This window comes from Oreochromis niloticus, linkage group LG17, assembly GCF_001858045.2.
Source record: "Oreochromis niloticus isolate F11D_XX linkage group LG17, O_niloticus_UMD_NMBU, whole genome shotgun sequence".
NCBI classification, from domain to species: Eukaryota; Metazoa; Chordata; class Actinopteri; order Cichliformes; family Cichlidae; genus Oreochromis; species Oreochromis niloticus.
In genome coordinates, this window is record NC_031981.2 from 25,969,296 (window position 1) to 25,989,855 (window position 20,560).

The window sequence follows — 20,560 nt, forward strand, 5'->3', positions numbered from 1 at the left end:
TGTAAGCCATTCTCTCCGCCGGAGTGTTATAGATGTGGGACGGGAACGATGGAAAGATGGCGGCCGCAATGGTGCAAATGTCATGTTTGTACCGTGGGATGTTAGCGGTCAGGACCACTGGCATCAGGACGCTGATCCCCGGGCTGGTCCCGGTCCAGTTCCGAGCCTTCTCAGTGCGGAAGGAGCCCGAGCTAGAGGAGAATCCGTACTATAGCAAGTACCAGGACAAGATCCAGAAACTGCGCAGGTCAGCCACCAGCCACACATCAGACACCACAACCCCGTTACAAACGATAGGTTTCCCGTCGTTTACAGTTTCACATTACACTGAGGTATACGGAGTATCTCTTCAAAGATTTCACCGACAGTGAAGTTGTCTAACGTTATTTATTGATATGTTTTTTAATATGAATGTCTATTGTTAAACTATAATAGGTCGGCGTGTGAAAATGCAGGCGAAATCCAGCATGAAGTATATATGAAATATATATATGAATATTATAAATATCCATTAAATCCATTTCATAAATGTATTGTGAATCTTTTATCATTTGTTTACGTTGAGAGTTGTTGGAATATTACTCAGTGGAAGATAGTGAATGAATTTCTGCTTTTAACAGTTTACTTGTTTCATTTTGTTATTATTATAAAGCCATGAAAATGGATGATATAACTACAACCAGCCTCCGCTGTTACCGTTGACTGATCGATCGGTTGTTTTAATGTTTTCATCAAAAGTTCCTGAAGATAATAATAACTGTGATCAGATGATAATGATGTATACAGTTACAGTCATGATAGAAAAGTGATATTAAACACAGATAGCTAGTTAGTTAATTTGTGTTTACACTGACTTTGTCTGAATCCTTTCTAGTGCCAAACCACAGGAGTACAAGACCCGACTGGAGAAAAGGCATGAAGCCAAGAAGGAAGTGCTGGGACACTCGAAGCAGGCAGAGTTCGTCAGATTTATGGAGCAGGAGGTGGAGTATCAGCGGGGCTCACAACTGAACAACATGATGAGACAATGGACTAGTTAGAAACTGTTTCGTTTCTAACAACTACCACTTGTTAACAATTGTGTTGTTGCGTAGACAATTTTATTCAGATGTGTGTAACTGTTTTGCATTAGGATGGTCTGGTTGTAGTTAGTGAATTTCAATGTCTTCCTTTCCTTTTTGCTGTGGGAATCTTTGCAGCTGGAAAAAAGGGACAAGATGGCAGCTGGTGACGCAACATCAGGAGGTTTTACAAAGAATAAGGTGAGCTAAAGATAGAAGCGCTTTAGGCCTCAGTTGGCAGCAGTGGATCTTGAATAGGACACAAATGGAATACTGAGACAGTTCACCTTCAAATTAAGAGTTATGCCTAACTGCTACAAGCAAAGCATTTCAAAAGCTGCAGCTTTTATTTTGAAGGTGAATTGTCTCTGTTTCTGGTTTACATTGCACTTTCCACCGTTTTACATCACTTGGCATGTAGCGCACAAATGTCTGCAGGCACATTAGCGTCTTCCTTGCAAGCTGTGAGTGACTGCAGTAGCTGGTTAGCAACTTAAGTGATTACAGTGAGGTTCTCAAGTCACTTTTCCCTCATCTGCTGTTGTCTCTATCAGACTGTGATGTGTTTTCTTTAGACTTTGGGCTCCATCCTCAACTTGGAGATGATCAAGGACAAGACAGGCGAGGAGATTGCAGAGGTGAGTGTGTGGGATTGGCCTGTGCACATCAGCCTCAGACTCTCTGTACAGAAACCTTTTGAAACTGTTTTCACCTTTCCTGTTTTTCTCTCAGCTTTGGATGAAGTATTATTCTACCAAGGATACAGTCAGCGCCGTCATCCCAGTGAGCTTAAAACTCTTTGTTTCTATCTCCTTTATTTTTTGCTTGGATTTAAATATGAAAGTAATATTCATGTTTGGTGGCTTTTTGTTTGTTTTTGTCTGTTAGTCTTTAGAGTAAATCTGATGGTTCAATGAGCTTTGATGGAAAGATGTGCTTTTAAACACCGGATGTGACAGAGAAATCAAGTGACACTACATGCTCATTGGCTAAACAGTTGTGATTAAGTAATTGGCCAACGAACATAGCGTAATATATCTGTCTTTCTGATTCTAATAATCAGCTCAATTTCCAAAATGAACTTTGTGCTTTATTTAGCATAACTTGTAAATAGGAGCTGAGACCACAGACTGACCAAAAAAGTGTTTACTTAGGTCACAGAGTGATAAAGCTGAGGGCCATGTTCTTCCTCACAACCAAACCAAGTAGGAGGAATCACCCCCTGCTGTCCATGCAAGAGAATGCAGGTTTTTGTAAATTTAGCATCGGGTTTAATTTTTATGATGTGATATTTTATATAAATACAATTTTTTTTTTTTTTTTTTTAAATAAACAAAAAAACCTCAATGGTACTGCATGAGGTGGTCAGCAGTGATAGAGAAGATGTAAGTTGTGGTGCAGGACTGGGTGGAGACGAGCGTCAGGGGTGATTTGTGACAGAAGGAGATGAGCAAGAGAAGGTTTTCAAGATGGTAGTGAGACCTGCTGTGATGGTGGAACGAAAGGCTGGAGGCAGAGATGAAAATGTTAATTTTACTTGGAGTGACTAGGATGGATAAGATTAGAAACAAGTGCATAAGAGGGACAGATCAAGTTTGGAGACAAAGCTGAGATGGTTTGGACGGGTGCAGAGCAGGAAGAAAAGAGGAAGACCTCAGAGAAGAGTCATGGATGTAATGAAGGATGTTTGGTGAGATGGAGGAAGATGATCTGCTGTCTAACTGGGCAAGATGATATTTTATATACAGTCTGTGGTCTCATTGCTATTTTAGGTAATACTAACTCACATATGATGTACAAGCAAAAGGACAAGCTGTGCAGTGATGCAGAGAGTTCCTTTGACAGGGTTTCAGTAATAACACAGAAAAAATTAAAGTACTTGTTTGTTTTTGTCTCATCTACACATTTAGATTGCAGATTTTTCTTTTCTTCTGGGGCTTTTCTGTGCAGTTTGGTATTGACTGATAATAACGCTCTAACACTGCAATGATGCCATTAAGATAACATTTATATAGACAGATTAAATTATGATAAGCACTGTTCATAATGATCTAATATTCTCTCTTCTCTTGTATTTGCAGACACAGATCTATGAGATGATTTTCAGCAGGTCAAAGTCCTGCCCAATGGTAAGATCAATGCTGAAGATTTTTTAAAAAAAGCTACAGAAAGTGATTGATGGGTATTTCATAAGCAGTAACAAAGTTTGGCTGAATAGCTGCAAAGTGCTAGACTTTAAATTGTCATACCTGTGATTATTCATTAACCATCTGATCATCAAGACTTTCATGATGCTGTTATTCTGTTTTCAGGCAGCCCAATTTTTTTCCCTCTTTTTCTAAGTCGTCACCTCGGTGACTTTTCTCTGTTTCTCCTTCATCTCAGTTCCTTTACGCTTTGCCTCAGAAAGAGGGTTACGAGTTCTTTGTGGGTCAGTGGTCCCGACATGAGCTCCACTTCACCTCCCTCATCAACGTCCAGGTAAAGTGCTTCAGACTTACAACACCTTGACATGCTTCTGGGAAAGTTCATTACTCTCTGGATTGCGGAGCTTGTGAAACGAGGCTTTACAGAGTCGTTCCTTCTGGCACCTTTCCTTTGGCATTTTTAACCATAAAAGATGGAAAGAGAGTCTTTTTTTTTTTTTTACATTTTTGAAATTAGTAATTACGTTTTTTGGAAATGAGCTGATCTTTTCATGCTTGGTTATTTACAGTAACGGCAACTCTGCCCAAACTCTCGTAATTCCTCTTTGAGTTTTAGCACGGTAAATTAGCTGAATGTGTTTGTGTGCAGATGCTGGGTGAGAATGCTCCCAGTCAGCTGATCCTCTACCACTACCCAGACCTGAAGGAGGAGAAGGGCATCGTGCTCATGACAGCAGAGATGGATCCCAAGTTCATAGTAAGTCCACATACGAGCCTATATGAATAGACTTAAGAGGTTTTATGTTCTTGAGAGATTCACAAATACAGCAATGCAGCGGATGTAGTGTGTCACATCTGATGTGTATTTAAGGCCTCAACATCTGTCCCTCATCTCCACAGACCGTCCACCAGGCTCAGTGTTTGGCTAATCAGGTGCAGCTCTTCTACGGCACCCAGAGACAGGAGACTTACCGATTGGTGGAGATATTTAACCACCACCCTGCAGAATTCAAGCACATGTCAGTCATAGCAGAGCTGGAGCAGAGCGGTTTGGGGCCTGCAAACCCTTCCACGGGTTCCTGAGATGGACTGAAGTTGCCACCAGACAGCCTGCTGAGGAACTGTTGGTCTCCATGTACAGTCGCAAAGATATCCAAGCTTCTTTGCTCAGCACGCTCCAGTGGGATATAGCTGCTTCTTGCTCTGTGTGTGCAGTTTCCAGCAGCACAGAACTTAAAGAAGCACAAACAGCTTCTCTCAGAATTTACTACACATCTTGTGTGTTGCCAGTTTGCCTCAATGGGAAAATAATGTTGAAGTGAGCACTTCTATAATAAATAGTTCTCACTTTGTCTTGTTCTTCATATCAGACTGTGATGTAAGCAGAAGAACATTGTTCATAGGTATCCAAATAAGCCCATATGAAATGCAATAAATGTAATAAATCATCTTCAAAACTTTAACCTGTTTATATAATCAGCGTTATAACCAGAAGAAAAACTTATGTGCTTTAAACACAATACTGAGGCAAACAGAAAAGTCTTCATAGCCTGGATTGTGACTGACCACTTATTAATGATCAGGGTGGTATCGTTCCATACAACTGTTACTGTTCCAACAGGTGTTAAATCAACGGTGTACGTTAGAGTTCACATTAACCAAATATTTATGACAGATTTTTTTTTTTTAACTGTGATGGAAACATTTCACGTCTGTCCTTCCTTTTGACACATAACACTGATGGATTTATCAGAAACTTCCATAATAACACCCTTAACAAAAGTGCAGCAGAGGTGGGTGGTCTCTGCATAAAATGACATAAACATGTATTCTGGGCCTAAAGTGGAACTTTGCAAGTGAGGAACCAAAGGCTCTGGTGCAGCATGTAGAAATAACTGAAAGTAGAAACGAGTCATGTACAAAATTGTTTTAGCTGTACTAGATTTACTTTCTTTGCATGTAGGCTGTGGTCAGGTAACCTGTGCTGCTGCTTCTGAGGTTTGGTATGCTTTGTGGATGTACCCAACTTTACCCTGCAGTATAAGAGCAGATATTACATAAGCCTTTGTGGCTGATTTCAAACCCTCCGGCCAGAATACAGCTGTGTAAAGGTGGAGTTTGATAAGTGATACTAAAGAGAATACTCAGCAGACTGTGCGCTACACTGCATAGGAACACTTTGTATTTGCTGATATTTGTTGAGTTGTATGAAACGATGCATTTGAAAGTACAGATTAATTTTAATCGATACAGCTCCAATTCACAACAGTAATTTTAAGGTGCTTTATATTTTAAGGTAAAGACCACCAATCACACGACCCCCTATGAGCTGGATATACTTCCTCACATTTCATCTGAAAGACACACACCTGTGGTAATGAGACTGAAAACACCTGAATTCAAAGATTAAAAGCTGTGGCTCAATGCATCATGATTCTATGATGTGTGCTACTGCATGTGTTACAGTAAATGCACAGTAGTTCATTATTCACTTTTATTGTATTTATTTAAGGAAAAAAGTACTGTGCAAATCCCCAAATGCAGTATTAGGGATGGTCACATATTCAGGCAAAAACACAAATTCATTTCTCTTACAAACAGTCAATGCCAAGCATTTACTCAAATGCACACATGCACACGGAAAGCCAGAGAGGACATAACAAAAAAAAGTATTTGGGTCTAATCACAATAAAAAGATTTAAAAAATTATTTTCAAAGAGTTCAAATCTATTTTTATAATGTCATAAACAATAAAACAGTTTTTGTAGTGATGGAAACACATAGTCAACAGACATAAAACTATGTAATTGCAAAATAATGCAGTGCATCTGGAGGTTGCAACACATTAAATTTAAGCTGGGAGCTGTAAACACAATTATGAAGCCAATTTAAGACTTACTTAATAATCACACAAAAAAGTACAGACAAGGAAAAAAATGAATTTCTATGAACTTAATCTCAACTTTTACTAACTCCAAATGAAACAACAAGTTAGGCCAGCGCCTCTTCAACAATCAGCAGTGGCTTCTGGCCCTGGCAGATCCCCAAAGAAAGCAGAATGGACTTACACGGGGTGGCTGTGAGTGTATACCGACTAAATTCTAATGACCCTTTAGGATCGGAGATTGGAAGGTAATGTAGACAGTGAGAGAAACGCATCTAATGTTGAAGGCTTGTAATGAATAGTGACACTTTGATGGTACGCATTTTAATTCACAGGAATAGGGAGTGACTGAAAATTCAGAAAAGCAGGTTGAAACTGGGATGAAATGAACCAAATTTCTAAATCTAGTCATGTTAAGTCAAAGACAGCAGTTGCTTCTGTCTAAGATGGTTATGTCAAAAAAGGTTGGGTTGTCTACGTGAATGAAAATGGCTCTCTTGATGATTTATGCCTCTGGAAAAGAGCTACTATTACTACCGAACAAATTTGAAAACAGCTGATGTTGGCTAGAAGAAACTTTTCTGACTGAACTTAGGTCGTTTGGTGTAGAACCACATTCTGCCATAAAAACCCCAAACCTGGCTGGATTGGCATTTGTGCAGTGCTAAGTGTTGTGCTGAAAGTGCAGCTGGCCCTAAAAACTGCCATTGAAGCTGGCAAAGGGTGTCAATGTAATTGTGCTGTTGGGCAACTGTGGAGATGATCCAGTGAGAGCTGCCACCGTGTCTGCAAGTGTGTGGTCATGTTTCTCAGTGGTTTCTGTCTGAAATGGCTTGATCCCTAAGAAACGGGGTGTTATGGATTTGAAAGCATCAGAAGTTTAACTTATCAACATTGTGTGCAAGTAAACCAAAGCCGTGCAGCAGCGGTTAATCAACAATAGGCAGACTGCTTGAGGAGCAATCTGCATTTCCTGCACATAAATGTGTAATCTGAAGGAAAGGAACAAGCCAACCTAATTTCCCTCAGGATGAATAAAGTATGATCAATCAATCAATCAATCAAGATCTCATAGTGCAGAAAATCCCATCTGGTTTCCATTTGTAGTCAGAGCAGTACTGATCAAACACATTTGAACACATAACTGCATGCAACAATGCTTGCAGAGAACAGAAATACAATGATAAGACCACTGAGTAATACTTTCTGACAAAGATTTAGCTTTCAAGTGAAGGAAGATGAAAGAAAGTCGTGGCCTAGATATACACTGGCCTTGCTTAAGCCGTGAAAACAGAGAGCTGAAATCAGGTGCTGGATTGTAGCAACATTCTTTCATTTGAACCAGTTTCCTACAGCACCTGAACTGATAAGGGGTGTGAGTATATTACCCATACAGTAGTAATATATATTGTCCTTTCAGAAGACAGTACATGCTATATTTCATAAAATGTAATTGCTAAATGTTATTGGGGCTAAACACAGTACAGGAGAATGCTCAACAGAGTGTAAAGAAAGATTTGGCAACAAATACAAATTGAGCAGACAAATATAACAAGTAGAACAGGGAAAGTGTATCTGGAAACCTGCTGACAATGTGAACTGAAATATAATGGAAAAAATAGGATGTAGAGAAGCATATTTGGTAACTCAGTGTCTCAACAGGGAATTAAAAAATGTTTCAAAAGTAAGATGGAGGAAAGATTATCGGGCAGCCTCGGGTCAGAAATGGATTATCAAGAATGTTCAAACACAGGATGGAGAAAATGAAGCTGTCATCTCAGTTCCAGAAACTGGAGTAGTTGATGTTAGCGAACAGAGGAAAGAAATTAGCATCTCTGTGCTAACACAAGTGGAGAAAAGTAAATGTTAAATGGACTGGTTGTTATATAGTGCTCTTCTACTATAGCTGAGCAATCAAAGTGCTTTATACAAGGTACCTCGTTCACACCTATTCATACAATTAATTTTTTCTATGCTTAAGTGCTTTATTTCTATCTAACATTCATACTCTGGTGGATGCACGAATCATGGTATCGCATATTTGAATAGTCTTCTTACTGTCAAAAGTGGCACAAAAGTTGCTCATTTTCAAAGGAATGTGAATATCATCATTGTGAAAGAAGTTGTAAGATCTTTTAAAACTATATTTAAGATTTTTTAGACGAAACAAGACCCAGATAAACACTGAATTTGCTCTTGTCCCCTCATGCTTTCCACACTCATGACAATGGACCGTCATGTTACAGTGAACACAGACAAACTCAAATAACATTCATTTTAAGCTGGAACAAAATGCTACGTCAAGTTGTATCAAAATTTTACAAAAAGTTCAAACAGCACTGATTTAAAGAAAGAAACATTTTCTCAGTATCGTCCTACAACTACAGATGTAACATTGGCTGTTTCTAATATACAGTACAGTGGTTGGACATTGTTAAACACAGTGGACTTTGGTGTAATCACACCTCATGTCATGCTTTTCCTACATGATCGCTCTTTATCACATTTGACATCCAAACACACATCCTCTCAATGTGAGTACATCATAGTCATTATTGTAAAACCTGAAACTACATTTACAAAATATTTGTCACAGTGCATTCAAAATACTAAAACTACATTAGAAAATAGAGCAAAGTTCAAGTGCTTTTAGTCACCTAGGTATGATAAAACTAAACATAAAAAAATGATCTGAGGATTAATTCCAACATGATACTTTTAGTAATAAATCCAGGTTGAACTGACTGGCCAAATTAATCCTAATCTATTAAAAGCTGAATGTGCTTTCTGTCAGAAGTGAACAGACTGACAGTTGGAGGCCTTCAGTGGTTAATCACAGGTGACTGCTGGTCTATTCGGTCCCATCAAGAATATAGTACAAGAAATTTTGTACTTCCTTGCTAATTCTGCTTTATCTTCTTCAACAAATATTAACATTTAGAGAAGCTACTTTCAGCTGTATTTACAAGGGATCATCACAGTGGGTAGCACCACATTGGCAGGTTTTTACACCAGATATCCCTTCTGACACAACCCCAAAGTAATTTGTGTAAACCACTACACTCTGAGCTGTTTTTTTTTTCTTTATTCTTACCAATAACTTTGCCAGCTGTGCAGAATTGTGCAGTGCTTGAACAATGGGCCCTGCTAACACTGTTAACCTTGCATTTATTAACTAGAAGGGGATGTTGATCATAGTTGTTTGCTGAAAGTTCAGTAAAATATATTTGTTTTCAAACAATTCCAAAAAATTGAGGAAAATCATGCTTGAACCATCCCACAGTTTTCCTTTTTTCACAGCAGTTTGCTTTAGATTTGTTCATACTGATTGATAACACCCACTCACTCACTCTATGTGAATTTACTGGACAGCCACCTGAACAAATGTCACACTGTGACATAATCTCCATAGTGGCGAGCCAACAGGGTAAAAAGCATTACATGTCTGATTTAGTTAATGTCTAGTGTTAGACTACATTCACATGTGCAATTCTTTCTACCGATTTATTAAAAAATCCTATGCCTGCAGGTTGTGTGTAAAAACAGGTATATTATCAAAGTCTGTGGCACCCTGTCTCACAGAGGAAACCAAGACAACAAAATGGGCTGTGTGGGTGATCATTTGTTGGTATCAACAGAACGGAACAGAGTCACTTTTTACACTTAAAGTGTGTCCATAAAGAAGGGTACTGTACAGCTGTCAGCTTCAACACAGCAAGCATGTATGTTTCTAAAGCCTTGAAATTAATTAAGAAGAAGCCTCAGTTCTGTTATTTTGCTCCCTTTATACTTTTGAGCTTTTATTTTTGTAGCTACTGTACTTATATGACATAAAGCTCATTAACATTCTACAAATGTAACTTTGCCAGGCCCTGTGGAAAATTAGCATCTATTTACTCACACACTTTGACTTTATATACATTGCCACCACATTCTTCCTAAACACACAATTTAAATTCAAAGTCAGGTTACCCCAGTGTAGGAACTGGGGACACTGTTCAAGGCCTGTACAATGTAGACAGTCCCAAAAAGTGAAGCCATAGTATCTTGGATATGGGCAGTACCATATTGTGCTGCTTTTTTTTGCATTTGCAAACAGATCCTTCATAATAGTGACTTCAGGTGAGAAATTACAAACATATTTCCACTACTGATTCACCTACTGTGCAGTCTCTGTTCGAAAGATGCCAGAACACAATTCTGTGATACTTCAAATTCACTTTTGTACAATGGGTAAAAGTAGTAAACATCATATTTCAGTGATTAACTGACGAAGATGTTGGATATGCTGGAGTGTGCAAGAAGAACTTGGCACAGCACTTGTTCCTTGACTATACTTTTCCTTTGTCCCAGCTTTGCATCATCACCTACCTCCTCAACTCAGGAGAGGCTGTTTCTTTGTGTCTGCTTTACTTGTACCGTGTGCTCCGCTGCTGTGATTCCCTGAGTGATTCCTCTGAAGTCATCTCTTAGTACATGGCCTCAGTGTCTCGGATGCTTCCGAACGACAAACTGAAAGCGCTTCCAAGTCTCTTTGTGATCGTGCTGCCTTCCCTCTTTTTCTTCCTGTTCCAGTTCAGCAAAGAGGCGGAGCTCTGGCCTTTAGCCCCAGACAGCAGACGATGCCGAGTGTTTTCTTTGTCGCTGCACAGCGACAGCATAACTGCCCTCCTCTCCACCTGCTAACAAACAAAAAAGCATACACACAGGTACACAACCACTGAAACAGCAGCCAAACCCCACAGATATTTCCACAATTTAAGGAATCAAAGAATAGACTTTCAGTTTTGATTCAAGGGTCTGAACATAAAGTACTGCACGGCTTTGGTTAGTATAAAGATGGCTCAAATGTAATCAAATGACAAACACTCATATTCCCTTGTTTCAGCGTTTTATAGGTGAGGGGTAAAAAGCAACCCCTCATGCTGGAAAAGGGCTAGACATCCATGGAAGACAACAAAAAAAGAAATGCCACCAAAAAGCTTTGCAGCAATTTATTGTTCTCTACGTCTCTACGAAGGAAGTTTATCTCAAATCTACATGCTTATGAATGCCGTACATAGCTCATACACATACTTACCTGTGTATCATGTGAGTGTAATGTGACCACACTGATCTCCACCTCTCTGTCACTGCAGCTCTTCAGCATGTGGACCACCTCACCATGTTTGGCCCACTTACAGTCCTTTCCATCCACTGCTACTATGTAGTCTCCTTCCCTCAGTCCAGCCTCCTGAACACACCATGTAACAGTTATACATCATTAGTTCATCTTAATTACATGTTTTGATCTCGTTTTTTTCATGCAAGTATGCAGGCCCGCAATATATTCCCACAATGAAGAAGGAGACAAAAGAAGGAAGTGTATTGCATTTTGTCTCCTTCATGTCCTTCACAACTCTTTTCTAAATAACAAATGAATGGCTGTTTTTTGCAGTTAACTATTTTATCAAATTCAATTCAACTGTATTTATACAGCGCCAAATCACAACAACAGTCACCTCAAGGTATTTTATATTGTAAGACCCCATAATAATACAATAAGTAGACAGAAAAGCAGGTCTTAAAATATTTACATCTTAGAATCAAACTGCAAATCAATTCCTTTTGAGAGGATAAAAACTAAGAATAAAAATAAGACTACAAGAATACAAGAGAAGATCTTTTCCTCTCACAGAATCTTCTCTAGATGTGCAGGGTTTGTCTCACCTCTGCCCAGCCTCCAGGTACCACTCCAGCCACCAGGACAGGAGAGTCTCCTCTGAGTGTGAGCCCCAGTCCTCCTTCTCTCTTATTCAGGCAGATCACACGCATCGGGCCCCAGCGAGCCCTCGCACAGAACACTGACAGTGGACCCTAGAGCATAAGAACAGGAAACAATTTTTAATGGTTACCTAACCTGGGTAGGTATCTGCCAAGTGTGTATTATTTTCTCCCTGTGGGACTTACCAGTCTTTGGAAGATATCAGTAACCTTGACTGTGGAGAAATTGGGTGGAACGATGTCTGGTTTCTGGTGGGTATGAGCTGGTAAAGAAGCCAGTTAGTCACTATGATTTAATCAAACAGAAAATGTAATCATTGATTTTACCATTATACGTGACACTCACACTGTATCTCTGGGGCCTCTGCAATTTCATCGAAGTCATCCTCTCGATCCAGCTCTGAGTATTTGTCCAGGGAACGTTTGTGTGTGACAGAGAGCACATCCTGCAGGATATCCATCTTTCTCAGGATCTTGCACAGACTGTGGACACGCATGGCCTCCTCATGTCTGATTACAGCACGCCGCAGGTGGGCCTTACCTTCATGTAAACAGAAATTATTATTAAAAAACATAAAGGTTTCAAAGAATGGGAATATAACTATTTAAGTTACAACATCAGCATTTTGGTTCATTTTCAAGATGCTTGCACAAAGCAGCTCATAGCAGCTACGTGATGAATACAAACTCACCAAGTTTTCGTCTTTTTTCAGGATCTCGAAGAACCTGGCTGAGTTGTGGCCCTGCAGGAACACTGGCATGGCACTGAAGGAAGGCCTTCTCAGCTTCCTCCTCCTCTTCCTCCCCTCCTGCCAACACTATGGAAAAATGTATACAGCTAAGATCTGTTTAGAAACACTAATTAAGTGAGGATTATCTCTGAATAAGAATACAATAAAGTTAGGTTTATTGGGTAAATCACTAGAAATGTCAGTTTTCTTCTTCAAAACACAGTGCTTTTGATGCTGCATAGGTGATACACAGGAAAGAGGTGTACTCCATAATTGACAGAGGAAAACAGCTTTGTTGATCAATTTGCCTCATTGGACATTAACAGACTGCTGACAAGATGACAAGCACAGACATGACAACATTTCACACTGCCCGCTGGATCAGTCTGACACCACTCTCACACCGCCAAGAATATCAGTGTTTGATAAAAAATATTACATTACAGTCTGTTTATAAATTAGCAGCAAAAAGTGTCTCATGTATGTAACAAGTTGTTTAAGCTTCAACTTGATTTTAAGACTTTTTAAAGACACAAGTGTACTACTTTAATTCAAAATATAGCCAAGGCAGAAGGTTATCTATAAAACAAGAAGTATGAACTCTCCCTAATGAACATGTAAGTAAATTTTGTACTTACACATGTGGTCACAGAGTGCAACAGCAGCGTAGTAGTGGGAGAGAGCGCGGAAGTGTTCAGATTTTACCTGAACCATGGACACCCATGAAAATGGCACATAGTCCTTCATCAAAGGCTGTGCCATAGTCTGCTGCACTAACAAGTAAACATCTGACACCTACAGAAAACACACATGCGTATACAGTTAAACATAGGGCATCAAGGGTAATAACACAAACAAAGCACATATGTATTTACTCACCCGTGCAGCCTCCTGTGCCAGCCGGAGCTGGGAGGTAAAGTGCGTGTCCTGTGTGGTCAGGGTGATGCGCTCAAACACACACTCCTGTACCTGGGCAAGCATGAGCCGCACCAGCATGCAGAGTGATGGACTACTCATGTCCAGACTTGGAGCGTTGGAAAAGTTCTCTTTAAGATAATTAAATGCACCTACACATAAAAAAATAAATAAATTACCAATAAATACATTACCAATTAGCCATGTGAATTCAAACATTTTGATATCAATGCTTATTATATCAAAAGTATATAATAAAAACAACTGAACAAAAACTTTAAATTTACAGGACTGGCTACCTCAAAATCATCAATAGCTGATTATAAACAACAAAAAAATCTGTTATATTATCGGCAATCTTCTTGTTTTGGCTGCTCCTTTTAGGGATTGCCACAGTGGATCATCTGCCTCTATCTCGCCCTATCCCTAGCATTGTCTTCTGTCACAGCAACCCTCTGCACGTCCTTCTTTGCTCCTCTGAGGTCTTCCTCTTTTCCTTCTGCCTGGAAGCTTCATCTTCAAAATCCTTTACACAATATATCCATTATACAGTATGCAGTCATTGTTAACCCAGGCCATGACAAATTCAATATGAAAAATTCATTTTTTATGATCTGCATCTTGGATCTGGCCAAGATTTTACACCAGGTGCACTTCCTGATGCAACCCTCCCTGTTTATCTGGACTTGGGACCAGCACTAGGAGTATATTGCATTGTGTTGTTTTGTGTAAAAGAACATGCCCCTCTTATTTGAAGGCTCACAAAACGAGAAATCAAGTATTCTAATGTATGATTTTGCCATTGTGGTACCTGCAGCACGCTGAAAAGCATCTATAGCTCGGTCTATGCCAGCTGTTGCGGAGCGGTCCTGTCTTGCTCCAATCTGTGTGTACAGGGCTCCGATGTTGAACAACACACTTCCCTTCTCGAAGGCCAGCGCACGCTGACATGATGGAACGCCAGTCAGAGAGTCATACCTGAATGACAAATGAAAAGGGAACCACCAATGAACAAAGCCCCTCCAGAGTTTAAGCTGCTAGAACATAAGTGTCTTCATCTACTATTAAGCTTAAATTCTTTTTTACAATCATGTAATGGGACACTGCCATCCATCCTCTGCTTCATAATTAGCGCCTTCAAGCTCAACTAAAATTTGTAGCCAACCACTTAGAAACATAAATGAGATTTTAATTCTGGAGAAATGGTTTTATGGTCACATTACATACAGTGGCTTGCAAAAGCATTCGGCCCCCTTGAACTTTTCCACATTTTGTCACATTAAAGCCACAAACATGAATCAATGTTATTGGAATTCCACATGAAAGACCAATACAAAGTGGTGTACACGTGAGAAGTGGAACGAAAATCATACATGATTTCAAACATTTTTTACAAATAAATAACTGCAAAGTGGGGTGTGCGTAATTATTCAGCCCCCTGAGTCAATACTTTGTAGAACCACCTTTTGCTGCAATTACAGCTGCCAGTCTTTTAGGGTATGTCTCTACCAGCTTTGCACATCTAGAGACTGAAATCCTTGCTCATTCTTCTTTGCAAAACAGCTCCACAACTGCCCTGTGACGGCCTCAGAGGTTGTCTAAGAGAATATTGGGAGCAACAACACCATGAAGTCCAAAGAACACACCAGACAGGTCAGGGATAAAGTTATTGAGAAATTTAAAGCAGGCTTAGGCTACAAAAAGATTTCCCAAGCCTTGAACATCCCACGGAGCACTGTTCAAGCCATCATCCAGAAATGGAAGGAGTATGGCACAACTGTAAACCTACCAAGACAAGGCCGTCCACCTAAACTCACAGGCCGAACAAGGGGAGCGCTGATCAGAAATGGAGCCAAGAGGCCCATGGTGACTCTGGACGAGCTGCAGAGATCTACAGCTCAGGTGGGGGAATCTGTCCATAGGACAACTATTAGTCGTGCACTGCACAAAGTTGGCCTTTATGGAAGAGTGGCAAGAAGAAAGCCATTGTTAACAGAAAACCATAAGAAGTCTCGTTTGCAGTTTGCCACAAGCCATGTGGGGGACACAGCAAACATGTGGAAGAAGGTGCTCTGGTCAGATGAGACCAAAATGGAACTTTTTGGCCAAAATGCAAAACGCTATGTGTGGCGGAAAACTAACACTGCACATCACTCTGAACACACCATCCCCACTGTCAAGTATGGTGGTGGCAGCATCATGCTCTGGGGGTGCTTCTCTTCAGCAGGGACAGGGAAGCTGGTCAGAGTTGATGGAAAGATGGATGGAGCCAAATACAGAGCAATCTTGGAAGAAAACCTCTTGGAGTCTGCAAAAGACTTGAGACTGGGGCAGAGGTTCACCTTCCAGCAGGACAACGACCCTAAACATAAAGCCAGGGCAACAATGGAATGGTTTAAAACAAAACATATCCATGTGTTAGAATGGCCCAGTCAAAGTCCAGATCTAAATCCAATCGAGAATCTGTGGCAAGATCTGAAAACTGCTGTTCACAAACGCTGTCCATCTAATCTGACTGAGCTGGAGCTGTTTTGGAAAGAAGAATGGGCAAGGATTTCAGTCTGTAGATGTGCAAAGCTGGTAGAGACATACCCTAAAAGACTGGCAGCTGTAATTGCAGCAAAAGGTGGTTCTACAAAGTATTGACTCAGGGGGCTGAATAATTACGCACACCCCACTTTGCAGTTATTTATTTGTAAAAAATGTTTGGAATCATGTATGATTTTCGTTCCACTTCTCACGTGTACACCACTTTGTATTGGTCTTTCACCTGGAATTCCAATAAAATTGATTCGTGTTTGTGGCTGTAATGTGACAAAATGTGGGAAAGTTCAAGGGGGCCGAATACTTTTGCAAGCCACTGTAAATCTGTCCCTGGAAAACAACTATTGAATGCTTCGATTTTCTCCTGAAAGAGAGAGCAGCAGTAAGGCATCAGGATGTAGTAACAACACAGCTAAAGTGCACATTTAAAAAAACAGTTCTTTTTGCTATCATATAATACCAGTGGAAATGGACACCCAGATTCTTCTGAGCAGAGAAGAAACGTTGATCCAGGTAGTACAGCTGATTGTAGTACTCCATTAGCAGCTCCAGACCGGCCTGGTTTCGACTGGGTGTACGCATGGCCTGATTGAATCATCAATAAACTAAATGTTAACACTCATTTAATATCAGCTACAGCCTAAAAGAGAGATCAACTTTAAGTAAATCAACACTTTTCATTCCACTAGTTTTTCTACCCATTATTAGAGGCACACTCTGGGTTTCTACCAACAGCTTCCTACAAACAGAACTGGGACTGAATGAGCATAATGTTTACTCTGGATCAAACTGAATTTATTAACCTGTCTAAGTTCCATAAGCTCTTTGATTTCCTTGTCATAGAGAAAGCTGTCCTCCCCATAGTGCTCACATATGAAGTCCTGTGAAGGCAGACAGAGACACGGTGACAAAAAAATTATCTTCACGTGTCCACATGAAGATGATTTTGGTTATTCTTCCATACTACCTGAAAAAAAGGAAAGCAAATAAGCACAAAAATATGATATTTCATCAAACTACCCATCTGTGTCAAATGTTTAGTAATGAACAAGTAATGAAAAGAACTAATGTAAATTAGCATAAAAATATAAACACTGCTTGTAAAATAAGCTTAAAAACATTGATTCAGTAACTTTTATTAGAATACATTTACTGCAATAATTTTTCACTCAAACACAAGTTTTTCTTGAAAAGAACAACAAACTGGATAAATAAAGAGAAGGACGTAGACAGATGCTGACTTCACCTTGATAGCAACAGTGACATCCACCTCTTTGGTTTCTTTTAAGCCAAGTGGGATCATTGGAACATTGACAGCCTCACTGCAAAAAGAAATTAACAGAGATATTTTAGGTTTCAACAATGACTGCTGCTCCCATCTGCTTGTTTTCAAAACCGGCGAGCACTATTCTCAGTGCTTCATCCTGCTAATCAGCAAAGCTAAAGCCAAGCAGTAAGCCTGTCACCCCCCACAGTTACCTACTGTCATTCACAATAACAACAAATGTGCACACAGACACCACAGGGTTATTGACTATACTCTAATCAGGGTTTTTTTTCCCTCCCACGATACGGAGGCGTGGAGGCAAAAATCTTATGGATGTGACAGACTGCATGACACATATGTGGATGCTTTTTTCCTTTAGTCTCTTAAAATAAATGTGACTGAAACCCAACTTTAACTTAAACCCCATCCTATTATTAAAAAACAAAGATAACATTTCTAAGGACCAACACATAAACTGGTCACCAAAAATATCTAAGTACAAGGAGGTTATACACCCAGTGCCAGTGTCACTACAAAAATATAATGGATTTTTTTTCCCCAATAATAATGATCATTACTCTAACAAGCATGGCCCGGAATTAATGGGACAAATTTGCATGCATTTGTGCACCTGTCTGTCTGGTAGACGTCCATGCTGCTGTTAAGTTCCTCCAGTTCCTCTTTGAGCAGCTGCAGGTTGGAGTTGACAAAACTGAGCTCTAGAGCCACCGTCTCCTTCACCTTGTTGTTGGTTGTCGCCCTGCAGAATAAAACACAAAGATGTCCAGGTTTCTTTTTTTTTCAGTTCTCAAAACTTCTTTGTGGGCTTTCTAAAAACAGTACTTGGGCTGATTCCTAATCTGCTTTGTCGTAGAGCCCAGTATCACAACTAAAACAACACAGCTAAAAACTGACTTGCCAGTTCAGTATTAGTGGATGCAGCAAACTTTTCTGAGAACATAAATTCAGGATGGGGTGAAGGCATAAAAAGTCTCTCTTTAATTTATGCAGCACTCCCCACCTTCTCCTCCCTCTGTCAACCACTGTTCATTCACTTTCTCTGGTTCACCCCCCAAAAACAATGAGAGGGTCGATGACTAAGGCCAGCTCATACTTCTATGGGGTACACAATGTTCCCGGAAATCTGAAGCATCACTAGTTTACTGTTGTTGTTCAGAAAAGTGGTAGAGAATTCCATTATTATTGGTCCTGAACAGTGCACAAAATTATTGGGACTTTGCAGTCAGAAAGAATTTCTATCCATGAAGTAGAGAAATGCATCAAAATGGCACTGTGTCAAATTCACAGAAATGTGGAAGAAATGATTGAGTTTAGATGAACTGAAAAAATAAAGGCCTGCAACATCAAATTTACTTACATTTCCTCTGGCCCATCTATCCAACCCGTTTCTGTTTTTAGCGGGAGTTCTGGTGTCAGTTTTGGAGATGTTTCTACAAAATCCATGTCGCCTTGTTTTCAAGTTATCGATTTCACAAGACTTTCAGAAAACTTACTCTGACCTTGAGACAGGGCTCTAGAGTGCGACCAATTTGGTCGCAAATGCGACCAAATTTTTCAGTGGTGCGACTAAAAAAAATATTTGGTCGCACCAGTGCGACCAACTGTTCGGGTAACAACAACAAAAAAAAATCTCTGCAACTCTCCGTGTGGTCAACAACAGACACATTATGCCACTGTCGTGGACTAAACCAATCAGAGATAGTCAGGGGCGGTACCTCTCTGATTGACCGTGGTCCAGTTGAAAGTGCAGGTGGATAGAGAGAGGTGAGTAGCTTGAATAAAGTGATATCGATTCATTAAATCCTGAATTGACTTTTAAATATAACCGTGTTTTGCCAGAAACGCCAGATTCTCAGATTAAAGCTCACAAAACTATTTCAACAACCACCAAACAGCAAATGAGAGCAGGTACACGGATTCCACACAAAGACGTAAGCACAGAGCGGACCCGACGCATCAGAATCAGCTTTGTCTTTCTCTGCTTTCTCACCCGACAGCACGTAGACGGACATGCCGTCAGGGCTCACCAATTCTGATGCGTCGGGTCCGCGCTGTGTTTACGTTTTTTTGCGCTGATTCTGAGCTGCAGGTTTTGTCTCTCCAACCAAAATTCACCGAGCCAGCAGCAAAAGAAGCAGCAAACTACGTTTCACATTTGATCAATGTCGTCATGAATTCCCTCTGACTTTTGCTGTTTTGCTTCCACTACGATAAAAAATTACACTTCATGCACAGCTCTCTGTGTGTACTTCAAGAACAGTTTCCCGTGTCAAATCTCTGTTTTCTGCATTATTCATTCGCTTATTACCCACCAGTCTACCGTTGTTTACAGCGCTGTCGGCCGCTGTCTTTTTCTTTCCTTTTTTTCACTTAAATGACCTCGGACAAGAAAGACTAGTTTCTGCTGTTCAATACTGAAGAAATTTAAACTTTTTAAAATTATGCAAAATTGCAGAATATTGCAGAATATTTTTAAGGTTATCTGCTATAAAACGCCAGACCAGGAAAATCTCCTTCATGTTTTTCTGTGTTTTATTCTCAGTTACTTTCACACAAAGGCATCTGCTGTGATGTTCACAATTCTGATGAAGTCTCACATGTATCAGAACTGAAAATAATCAGAATTATAATATTTCTGACTGTCTGAGGCTAAATTGAATCGAATCAGGACTTTGAGAACCGGAATCGAATGGATTATAGAAATCAGTGATGATACCCAGCCCTAGTGAGCAGCCTAGGCCTGACAGAAGTGGATGTAGCTGTGGGTAATAAGAAAAGATGAAAAAAACGATTGATAACTTTTTTGTTGAGTTAAGGCCTGATCCGTCTGAAATTCATAGCCAGCTCTGACACGGTGCCATCAATCTTTGAATGCTGAAAAAACAGCAGTGTATCCAGAAAACACATTATATGCTGCAATAAATGCATGGCCCAACTGTCCCCTCTCCCCACTGCCTTTTAGCAGCATGCAACAGCAAACAGGTCGTCAGAGGAGCCAAGATGATGATTAAGTTTAACATTTTCTACAATATTGACAAAGCACTTTAAGCACAAGTTTGTTAGTTATTAATTTAGAAATGAATATTGTCTGTATGGACTGCAACTTCCCCCCCAAAAAAGTGCACATGTAAAACTGTGGTGTTAAGCAATGCGGTTGAAAAATTTGAGTGCGCCTAACTTTTGTGCCGGCGCGCCTAACTTTAAAAAGTTAGGCGCACCGGTGCGCC

General features: G+C 40.0%; 2 protein-coding genes across 4 annotated transcripts in view; one reads left to right on the plus strand and one right to left on the minus strand.

The window, feature by feature from the left end:
• Positions 1-4,658, plus strand: atpaf1 (ATP synthase mitochondrial F1 complex assembly factor 1). Its single transcript, XM_013276753.2, has 9 exons — positions 1-247; positions 875-983; positions 1,200-1,262; positions 1,637-1,699; positions 1,794-1,844; positions 3,143-3,190; positions 3,447-3,542; positions 3,858-3,965; positions 4,109-4,658. The coding sequence occupies exons 1-9, from the start codon at positions 33-35 to the stop codon at positions 4,289-4,291; spliced, it is 936 nt and encodes a 311-aa protein (XP_013132207.1). The 5' UTR covers positions 1-32; the 3' UTR covers positions 4,292-4,658.
• Positions 4,289-20,560, minus strand: part of rhpn1 (rhophilin, Rho GTPase binding protein 1) — a 24,420-nt gene continuing 8,148 nt past the window's right edge. For 2 of the 3 annotated variants that reach the window (XM_005468272.4, XM_005468271.4), the window contains exons 4-16: positions 17,944-18,072; positions 17,292-17,367; positions 16,849-16,926; positions 16,506-16,630; positions 14,313-14,479; positions 13,466-13,653; positions 13,225-13,381; positions 12,548-12,673; positions 12,202-12,396; positions 12,042-12,118; positions 11,802-11,948; positions 11,173-11,325; positions 4,289-10,774 (exon numbers count right to left, since the gene is read on the minus strand). In XM_005468272.4, the coding sequence (XP_005468329.1) occupies positions 10,562-10,774; positions 11,173-11,325; positions 11,802-11,948; positions 12,042-12,118; positions 12,202-12,396; positions 12,548-12,673; positions 13,225-13,381; positions 13,466-13,653; positions 14,313-14,479; positions 16,506-16,630; positions 16,849-16,926; positions 17,292-17,367; positions 17,944-18,072 (1,831 nt within the window). In that variant the 3' untranslated portion in view covers positions 4,289-10,561. The remainder of the gene's footprint in view (positions 10,775-11,172; positions 11,326-11,801; positions 11,949-12,041; positions 12,119-12,201; positions 12,397-12,547; positions 12,674-13,224; positions 13,382-13,465; positions 13,654-14,312; positions 14,480-16,505; positions 16,631-16,848; positions 16,927-17,291; positions 17,368-17,943; positions 18,073-20,560) is intronic. The other variant, XM_003454030.5, reaches the window with a different exon arrangement.